Below are 10692 nucleotides of genomic sequence, written 5' to 3' on the forward strand. Positions count from 1 at the left end.
TTTCCTCGAATATTTCAACCGCAGAGTCAGTTGTTTTTTGTGTCTTTTTGTTGTTGTTTTTTTAATCACTCAGCAACCTCTGGCTGACAGGCTTGTCTCTTCTTCATACATGTTTGAACTGATGCGCAGATATTGCAAGGAGAAGCTACATATTGATTTTTCTGAGAACAAAAAGATCAGAGCCCAAGAAGAGCAAACGAAAAGTAACCATGTTTTACCTTTCGTCGATTTTGTTCACGCACAGTGCGTCTTGTGTTACTCGCTCACTCCGATTTTGGCCTATCCTTACAGTAACTGATAACGCAATGGAATTAATTTTGTCAGATCACCCCGATAATTTATTTTGTATTCATGCTGAAAGAGTATGATTGAAATCTCGATAAGGAAATTAGTTGCTACGTTTTAAAACGATTGCAAACAATTTGAATTATTATTTAAAAGTGAAAACCGTGCAGTATCAAAAAGATAAAGCTAGAGTGTAGTATTAACCGTGAACTTGCCAAAATTTCTTTTCAAGATGTTTGCCGTTAGAGCCACGTCTTCAATTTAGACTCTCCAAAGAAGGTCTACAATTAACAGCTTTTTGTTCTCTTAGGAATAGTTGTTAAGTCACCTTTCGATTGACCACGTGCTCTGAATAAAGGAGTGACGGCTTAGATATATGCAAATAACAGGTACGCGAGAGTATATTGAACAAAAACAGGACGCCGCAATCAGTTCAATATTGCATAGCAAGTGTTGTTTATTACTCTGAAGTCTATTTTTCCAAACTGACGGAATATTTGAGATTATTTGCCTTATTGGCCGACGACAAACGTGAAACAGCATTTTCTAACAAACTGGGTTCGTGTGACTGGCGAGTTCCCTGGCAGTCGTCTGAACTTTGCAAGTTCAAACAAAACAAGGTACCGAGTAAATATCTACACAGCAGTCAAACCGACGATAATTCTGCGATCTCCCGGAACTTTACGGTACTTATGTCTTATGTTAAGTTATCTAGATCCGTTATTCTAAACTTTAAGCTCTCGGGATTTGGATGTACTCACATACCCCTGATAACAGTCGGTCGGTTCTTGGGATTTGGTCTCGATCGGTTTGTACCAGTGATCAACCAACCATGAAATCTTGCAACGATAATAATAATGCGATTTGGAATATTATACGAGTAGAATTAGTGGTCAACCCTGTACTTCCTAAGATCTTTTGAATAACAAGCGAAAACTACTTTAAGCGATGATGTTTTTCTTCGCAGCCGTTGTTTAGTATCGTCACGCAACGCGTTTGGGAGGGAATTTGCGTGACAAGACCAAACAACAACGGCTGCGATCACCCGCGACAGTTAAATTTGACTGCATGTCAAGTTTATAAAACCGTAAAATTGTAGCGAGAGTCGATCTTTTTGACTGGCTTTCGTAAGTAGATGGGATCTTGTTGCGCGTCGCTTGAAATTCCAACCGCACGCAATGCTTATTAAAAAGAGAAACGTAACACGATCGTATTTGTCAAAGGTCAAACAAACAAAATTGTGTCGCGCCGATTTATTAAACTGGAAATAGAGTCAAATTTCACTCCTCTGCTCCCTATCGTTTGTACAAAAGAAACGACCGTTTTTTTTTTCCTAACTCCGTGCATGCACATTTGTTCTTTACGATTAGAAAATGGATATCTTCTCAAGGACTGCCTTGAAGGCACATAACAATAAACGATCCTTGCACAACGTATCGCCTCTAGGCTGGTCTAATGAACTCGCAAGAGGAGCTCAAACCTGGGCAAATAAACTGGCCAAGGAAAGTAGTCTGGAACACGATCAACTAAAGGGGATTGGCGAAAATGTGTTCATGACCTCAAAGGGTTTCGATGCAGCAGCAGAAGAGGCCGTAAAAACCTGGTATTCAGAGGTAAGTGCTTCATAATAATTTAGTTTTGATACACAGTATATACTCATTCGATTGTGCCTAATGACTTTTTAATTTTTAAGAGTTAAGGGAGTCACAATAAAGAAGAATTGAACCGAGCGAGACCAAGTATGAGTGTAGCGACAACCCTTGTTTTAGTAGCCTAAGTGTAGCCTTACCCTCCCCCCCTGCAAGGTGAAACCGTTTCACCTTGGCGGGGGTAGGTGGGGGGAGGTTGGTAGGCTACAAGTGGGCTATTATTTTAGTTACGTCACGCAACATCCCCTTTCCCAAAAAAGTGTGGTAGGGAAGAGAGCTCATGCCTCAGAGCGTCACAAGACTAAACAATGATTGTGATGGACTAGAGGGAGATGTGGAGAGGGGAAGATTGGCGTGAAAAATTTTTTATTTAGATGGTATATCAGCTGCTTCCATCAAGGAGTAGGGCTGAAGAGCTGTGGTACCTCGTATAACTGAGCTACAGTAGTAGGAAGATTGCAGTAGTACTGGAATAATACAGTGATGACAATCTACTTTTAGGTCGAGCGATATGATTTTAAAAGAGGCGGACATCAAGCTGGAACAGGTCATTTTACTCAAGTAATATGGAAGGATTCGAAAGAGCTGGGCATGGCAAGGGCTAAAAGTTCTGATGGAAGTGTATACGTGGTGGCAAGATACCGTCCCGCTGGAAATATGTTAAATTCCTTCAATGATAATGTCGTTCCAAAGGTGAGGCGGGCTAAAATTTATCCTCTGAGAGTGATTTGAGATTGTGGTAAAACTGGTAGAGAGAACAGCGCAACTGTAAATTTTGAGTCATAGCGGGAATTAATTTGATGATAAAAACTGAAGGCAGTCGAGCACTTTCGCAGTGAAATAGACAATATCCTTCGCTTACATGTCATAAAGGCCCAAATTTTAAAGTATTGGTTTTTTTTGGTTATTGTTTGACGCAGGTGTCAACGGAAGAGGAGCATCAAACGCAAGGTAAGTCCATTTTTATACATTTTATGGACTTGATCCCTTTATTTTAAGAGTATTTATTATTTATTTATTTAAGGTAAATCCATTTTTATACATTTTATGGACTTGATCCCTTTATTTTAAGAGTATTTATTATTTATTATTTATTTATTTAAGGTAAGTCCATTTTTATACATTTTATGAACTTGATCCCTTTATTTTAAGAGTATTTATTATTTATTATTTATTTATTATTTATTTATTTATTTATTTATTTAAGGTAAGTCCATTTTTATACATTTTATGGACTTGATCCCTTTATTTTAAGAGTATTTTAAAAATTTCATATCAATTCTTTTCAGTGAAACGTTTTTGTTTTCCACTTTACAGACAAGATATTTCCGCAAGAAATTGTGACCGATGTGCAAGATTCTACCTCAACAAAGTGTAAGAGAACTTTGGAAGTATTTCAATTATCTATAATTAGCTTACCGGTGGGAGGACTGATGCACGAAGAAGATCATTGAAAAACGAGGGTATCCTTAGGAGTGATTATACTTATCGGTTGGAGGGGTTAGAATGCGTGGCTTGGAATCGCTAAGGGTACTCCAGTCCTAAATAGACTTGCCAATACTGAAAAAATGCAGATCCTTTGAGCTTACTAAGGAGCGCAAACGATTTCAGATTGTTGCCGTATTTTTTGACTTTTTGAACGAAAAGAATGGGCTTTCGCTGGATGAACATGGGACTGTCATATTAAGGTGATTTGGTTTTTCTTCGCATACTAATTAATACTAACTAGAATTTTGTGGAGAATTTCTCCCCTCCCCTCCCCCTCCCATTCTTCCACCGGCTTGCCATTGAGAATTGAGAATCTGGTGAACATTTTCCGAGGATATTTTTTCATAGAATGATTCCCTTTACTTTTCATTCTGAGCACAATTCTTTAGTTTCAGATTCCTTCATTGATGCTGTGTTAAAAGCACACAATGAACTACGACTCCACCACAACGTACCTTGTCTTAAATGGTCATCGGCGTTGTCAAAAGACGCGCAAGCTTGGGCCGAGAAGCTGTCACGAAACGACGAACTGCGTCACGCACGCAAAGAAGAGCGAAATTTCAAGGGTGAGAATATTTGCCGCATGTCTGACCACTATGATGTTGCTGATGCTGTCAGAATTTGGTATTCGGAGGTTAATAGTTACAAATATGACTCACCAGGGTTTAGCCATGATACTGGTCACTTCACCCAGATTGTTTGGCGTGAAACGTCCGAAGTCGGAGTTGGAACCTGTAAGAGTCAAGATGGAAGACTAACTTACCTTGTAGCCAGGTATCATCCGGCGGGGAACGTGTTAAAAAGGTTCAATGAAAATGTACTACCATCAAGTAGTTCAAGTATATAATTACTGAATGTACAAGGAGTATCCACCGACAGTTTAAATCGAATAATGTCAAAAAGTCAGACTTCCAGGAATTACCGTGTGTGTTAAGAAATTAAACGACGATATATGATAAATGAATGGTTCAATCATCGCGCAATTCATTTTAGTGGCTTTTCTGTGCTGTGAGATTTGATGTAATGGAGCATAGACAAGTCAACGTGGTTAGCAGCGAGCGCGCCCTCGTAAGAAGGTTTTGTTCTTAAATCTTTGCCTCGTGCAAATTTTGCTAATTTTCTTACAGTTTTTTTTTTTTTTTTTTTAATTGACCCACTACTGCAATCAGAAGGCTCTGCCGCTTCATCGACCTCCCCGAAAAACCGCTAGGTAGGTAGGCAGGCTACCACCCAAGCTCAAGATGTCCTTGGGAATCCTGTGCTTCCCGCGTTTTTCGCGCAAACTGAGAAACTGGGTACTAGTGGAATCGAATTGAACATGGCGTCGACCTCAAAGTGTACGTGGAAGGAGGTTGAACTCCGTTGTTGGGATTCGTTGTCTCAGGGAATTGATAATGTCTGTGCCTGTTAAGCAAAACATATGTCATATCTTATATTAATGGCCTTTCTGGACACGAATCGCAAAAATGGCTGCCTAGCTTCGCGCTGGGAATAAATCCCTCTCGCACTGTTTCCAATTTAGCCAGGCGACAGCGTCACAATATATGATACAAAGATGCTATTAGAGGTGAGCTAAGTTACACTAAAAAACATATGTATACACGTTGCTTACATTAATTTTTTTTAGATTCAAACAATTCTTACCAGGAATAATCAAACATTAGTAAAGTGCGTTTGATCTTTGTGTATTTGCTGCATAAAGTGCATTTCGAGACTGGGGCCGTATTATGTCGCTTTTGGGCAGATTTATTTAGAGGGATCCTCTAGAGTGGTTTGTAAGTATATTTTAGCAATGGTTCTACACAATAGTTTATGCATGGTTAGATGCAGATTAACCATAAACCTACCTAAGCTTCAGCATTAGCAGTGTTACATAGAAAATAATACATGGGCGCGCGTAGATATGGAATTTCTTTTCGAGTGTTCAACTCAGTAGCTCACAAATGAATACAGCAAATGAAAGAAATGTTGAGTTGAAAAGCAGAGGAGAAATTTCATATCTGCAAGCAACCATGTATTATTTTGTTTATCATATAAGTCAACTCTATTGGTGAATAAAAGGATCTTCTTTGAATAAAATCAGTGTTGGCACTGAGGTTTGAGATAAAAAAAAATGTGTTGAATCAGTATAAAAAACAAACAATGGGCACTCTCTTCATGCACTGTTACCTTCATCATCATGCGTTTGTCTATCTCCAAATCCATCATTGCCATTTGCACACCAGTCAGCCCAGTGAATACAAATCCAGTGTACAGTTCTCTATTAGTCTGACCTGTGCTTGTCAGCTCTCCCATGCACAAGAGAGCTGTTTCCCATATTCTGTTTGATGTGGCTACAGCGATGAAGACCTTATTACCCACTACAAAACAGCCTGCCAGGAGGGAAAACTCTGCAAAGATCCGACAGAACCTCAGAAAAATCCTCGAGCTTATAGACAGTCTAATTGCCATTCTTTGTAGCACTGGGGAGACTCATCCAGCTTAGTCACCAGAACCTTCCCACATCATTCTAAGCACAGCCCAGCAGTGATGGAAGTATATAAACCCTCTCCGGAAACAGATAAAGCTGTTGGTGTAACACCATTCACAGTAAATCCCTTTGGTGTTCATGAAACCCTGACACTCTGGTCTAAGGCAATGTTGGCAAAGAACTTTGGCTGTTCAACTGGTATGGCATATGTTTGAGCTATCTGAGCTCCAAGGCTGCAATGTATGTGGAGTAGCAAACAAGAAGCCATTGGATGCCAAAGAAATAAATAAGAGTAATGAGCTTTTTTTCCAGTGTTTTCTGACACCCCCATCTGAATGTGAGCTACTTTGGCATGACTGTCAATAGGCCCTAGACACTTATCTGCGTTCACATATACTTGATCAGTGTAATATTTAGACAAGTCCATGATCTTTTTTTTACCTTGACAGCTTTAACCTAAACATACATTAAAGACATAACATTAAAGAACAAATAATCAAAGAGAAACAGTGACCTGGAGATAAGGTCTTTAACAAGTCACTCATTCAATAACTGGGTCGATTTGCACATTTAAGTTTTCTGTGACACAAAAATCTTGTGCAAAACTGAAGACACTTAAACACTTAATGAACTATAGGAAACAATTAAATTTTTTAAACAAAAACTGAAAAATATTTTGGTGCCAAATAAAAGTACCAGTAAACAAGATGTAGGGTTACCAGTTGATATAGCCACCTCCTTGATTGAGTGGCATCTCTCTTATTGATTTAAAATTCTTAAGACAGAGTTGTCACGATCTCAGGCCAGAATCAAGTTAATTATTCACATCTTAATAACTTTCAAAAACATTTTTTATGAATTACTGGTGGAATCATGACAAGTCATTTCAACATTTCATCGAAACGGCAGCCATTGCATCCTATAGATGTTGAGATATGCAAATGTTATCAAATTCTTTCAATTCATTGCCAGGTCAATTCCAAGAAATCAAAGAATCGTTGCTTGTCATGATTCAGAATTTATTCACCATCAAGATGTGACAGGATTGGATTGGCAATCTATTACATAAATCACCAGCCATGGTAAGTGAAATTTTTTTAAATTGATTCCTAGAATTTAACATTACCAATAAAGCTAAATAATGGTAACACTTTTCAAATATTTCAAATAGAAAATACAATGCATACTGCTTCCTTATCACTGTCATAGCATTTATCTAGACCTTAGAACCTCATCACACTTGTAACACTATACGTGTATTGATACTCAATCAAATACATCAAATCAAAATGTTCCAATCAATGAGATTACAGAACTTGACAATATTCTTTAAAATCTAAAGTGAACTTTTGGTATAGTGAAAAACCTAATTCAGGGTAGTTTAAAACCTTTACCCTTTAACTCCCAGATCAAATTTGTAATCCTCCTTACCGTCAACCATACAATTCATACAATGTTAGTTCTGAGAATTTAGTATTGGATCAACTGATTATCCCCAAATTGATGTTTTTCTCATCACTTATCTGGTTGATATTGTATTGATATTGTAAGAAAAAATTCTGTCCTGGTCACTCATGGGAGTTAAAGGGTTAAATGTGTATTCATTTGATCATTTTCTAAAAGCTTATACATTGACATTACAAACTAAATCTAAAAAACAACTTTCCTCTCTAGGTCTTGTCAACTACAGGTATTTAAGAAGGTGAATCACATCATTTTAGTGACAAATTATCTCCTATATTTCATGGAACTCACAGCATACCAAAGTCTTAGTTGACTACATGTTGGAGGTGATTGTAAAAGAGTAAGTTTCAATTCATGTAGTTACAATTAAATTTAATCACAACTACATTTAGACAAAAAAAGGAACTACCATAAACAAAAATTTACATTTGACACACTATAGAGCAGTAATCATACACCTTTGTGGAATTTTTATGCCCACTTTAAATATCATTTACTCCTTTTGGTGCACTCCTTTTGTTAATGACTTCTTTTCCCACAGTTTGCCGCATCAAAAAGTTTCCACAATGTCTGATAAAAATGGTGCTGAAGATGAATAAACAGGCAAGATTCTGCTTCGTTATCTTCTCAGTATACTCTTCTATGCCATTATGTACTGAGCTTCTTACATGTATATCCATATAACTGATAGCTTGATCTTTTGTCTTCTTTATACTTTAGCCAGCATGAAACTGCTCAAAAGTTTAGAATGAAATAATACTCAAAAAGAAAAAAAATTGATCAACGATGATATAGGAAGAAAGAGTACAGGTTAACTGAATGATTAAATGACAAATTGTCCAATTGTACTGTAAAAAAAAATTTTGAAAGAATTGTTAATTCACTTTTTTTTACTGCTTTCAGGGGAAAAAAATACATAGCCAACTTCATAGGCAAAAATCAGTACTTGGCACTTCAAATTAATGCAATAAAATTTTTGGCCTGTGGAAATTTATTTTAGTGTTATCCAAAACTAACCTGCATGCAATACCTTTAGGTCACAACTACAGGATAAGGCCAAACTCTCCCCAAAGTGTTTTTAATGCTTCAAGTCATACTGTGCAAAAACTGCTAGTTTTTATTAAGTTTATTTTGATGAAGTTATACCACTTTATTAAACTGTTGTCCCCTCATAAAAACACTTGAATCAGTGGGTGGCAATTCGCTTAATCCCTCTGGTACATAGGCAATTGGAACAGGGTTATCCAATTATCTGTTTAAAGTGATTCCTCAGTTTTGCATCGTGCATTCTGTAGTAGGCATAAAAAAATCAGATAATCAGGGAAATGAGTGTGCACACATTCTGAGAACAGGGTATTGTTTTCAATTCAGGGACCAGGTAAAGAGGTGCAATGGTCTTTAGCTCTTGAACTAGCTTCGTGACCTACACTGGAAAGCTAAAAAATAATTATTCTTTGAAGGGAAAAAAGATAAGGCTAAGAGCATGTATGAAACGTGTTACTTGAGGATTGTCAGTTATGACCTTGAAAGAAACAACTTGAGGAATGTTTTGAGTTGATGCCATTTAATAATTAGTAACAATGTAATTTGCTTGGTTTGATGACTTATCGGCTTTTGGTTGCATCAAGAAAATTTTGGAAGTTAAATTTGGTCTTCATCTGTTTAATCAGAAAGCCTTGTTCACTTCTTAAAAATTAACCTTATTTCTGTTTTTTCTTTTTCCTGTGTTACATGAAATGCTAGTGGAAAATGTATTTTGTAATGTTTCAGAATGATTAACAAGTGTGTTTTATGTGTATGTATATAAGGAATTTATGCATGAATGCTCTGGTAATGATTAAGCTGTAGGAAGTCTTGTGGGATGCATTTTGCTATTTTAAAGATATTGAAAGTTATTCAGCACCATTCAAAGGCATCTCTTACACCCACTTTTTTTCTTTCTGCATATGAACTTTGATGTGAACTGTAGGAGTATTTATCTTCTCAGTGTTTTATTGTAACCATTAAATGCTCACCAACTTCAATAAATGAGATGCTTGCATCTGGAGCTGTTTGTTCTGTTTACTTAAGATTTATTACAAAGTATTTAATATTCATTTCAGAGTGAGTAGAGCATAACATTTTTTAACAAACATTGTATTCTTTCACAATTTCACGCTTTTTTATTCTAATTTTTTTCTGCCTTTGTCCCTCACATTTCGCTTGTCTAAGACTGTAGTTCAGGCAGTAAAAAGTTCATAATGTTTCAATTTTTTTTTGTCAGAGATTGTTCTTAAAATTTTTACCATGTCTTATACTGGCTGTGGTCCCTCAATATTTTCACATCTTTGAGATTTCTAGCAAGGAAACTAAGTGTGTGTTCCATGAACAAACACACGAATTCCATATCCTACTGTGATACCCAGTTGTTACAATCAGGATTTATAATGGTAATGTAAACTGAGTGGAGTGCAATTTGATCTGGAATCAAATGTGTGATTTGAAATCACAGGTATGATTTCTCACCAAAATTGCACAATATGAAGTTCAGAACCACTTTACTATATCCATTTTGAAATTGCTCAGATTCAGGAGTTTTAAGTCTGTACAAATGTTTTGTTAATCCATAAGCGAGCTAGTTGGTAGGAAGTTGCAGAAGTTGTTTTTCATTTTCTTGCAAATTGATTGGTTTTTTTAAACAATCAATTGTTTTTTTTAGTAAAGCCTCTCTTTTGACTGGGAAAAAGATGCAACTCAAAACAAGAAATGGTGCCATTTGTGAGGATATTGCACCAATGAAAGCTGTTCAGATTACAAGGATCACCAGTGATTTCAAAACGGATGTAGTATGAAGAAATAATAATATAAAAAAATACATGCTTTTTAACCTCTGAAGTCTGAAAGATAAAAACAAGGAATATTCTTGACTTGGAAACTTAGTTAATGTTGAACCTTATTCCTTGCCTGTCCTTGGTAAATATTCACATATTAAAAGATCATCCAAATCAGTAATTAAAACATTGTGCTAACTTCCATCTCATCTCCAACTTCATGCTTATGTCTCAAGTTACTGAAAAGTGGTAGCTTCACAATTGATTGATCACTGACAATTTCAGTAGCTTGTCTAGGTGAAATCTTTCCATTAGCATAAAGGAAATTTTTATAGTACTGAGACTGCTTTAGTCAGAGAATGTAATTATGTCATTTCAGATATTGATAGGAATAAGACAGTTATTGTAAACACTGGCAGATAAGCTGCATTCAAAGATGCATGGCACCCAAGTTTGGGCACCTCAAATTTTAAGAAAGAAGTTTTGAAAGAAATCGAATAAAAGCTCAAGAGTAGTCTTGAGAAAA

At 36.5% G+C, this 10692-nt stretch overlaps 1 protein-coding gene and 1 long non-coding RNA gene across 5 annotated transcripts in view; both read left to right on the forward strand.

Moving 5' to 3' along the window:
- The window catches only part of LOC113683991 (uncharacterized), a 4704-nt gene extending 322 nt beyond the window's left edge, over window positions 1-4382 (forward strand). The window contains exons 1-6 of one of the 2 annotated variants that reach the window (XM_089196901.1): window positions 510-971; window positions 1656-1898; window positions 2436-2627; window positions 2855-2885; window positions 3252-3308; window positions 3812-4382. In XM_089196901.1, coding sequence (XP_089053027.1) covers window positions 1659-1898; window positions 2436-2627; window positions 2855-2885; window positions 3252-3308; window positions 3812-4269 — 978 coding nt within the window. In that variant the 5' untranslated portion in view covers window positions 510-971; window positions 1656-1658 and the 3' untranslated portion in view covers window positions 4270-4382. Of the gene's footprint in view, window positions 1-509; window positions 972-1655; window positions 1899-2435; window positions 2628-2854; window positions 2886-3251; window positions 3309-3811 lie in introns of those variants that run through there. The other variant, XM_089196902.1, reaches the window with a different exon arrangement.
- A 340-nt stretch (window positions 4383-4722) lies between these two features.
- On the forward strand, window positions 4723-9403 carry LOC149050293 (uncharacterized). Of its 3 annotated transcripts, none has more exons than XR_016183812.1 (4): window positions 4723-4989; window positions 6865-6974; window positions 7567-7696; window positions 7898-9403. It is a non-coding gene; the product is annotated as an uncharacterized LOC149050293 (long non-coding RNA). The 3 variants fall into 3 exon arrangements; XR_016183811.1 differs by lacking the exon at window positions 4723-4989 and adding an exon at window positions 5762-6184 and having other exon boundaries at window positions 8260-9403; XR_016183810.1 differs by lacking the exons at window positions 4723-4989; window positions 7898-9403 and adding an exon at window positions 5852-6184 and having other exon boundaries at window positions 7567-7777.
- The last annotated feature ends 1289 nt before the right edge of the window (window positions 9404-10692 follow it).

Source organism: Pocillopora damicornis, chromosome 2, assembly GCF_964200805.1.
Source record: "Pocillopora damicornis chromosome 2, jaPocDami1.2, whole genome shotgun sequence".
NCBI classification, from domain to species: domain Eukaryota; kingdom Metazoa; phylum Cnidaria; class Anthozoa; order Scleractinia; family Pocilloporidae; genus Pocillopora; species Pocillopora damicornis.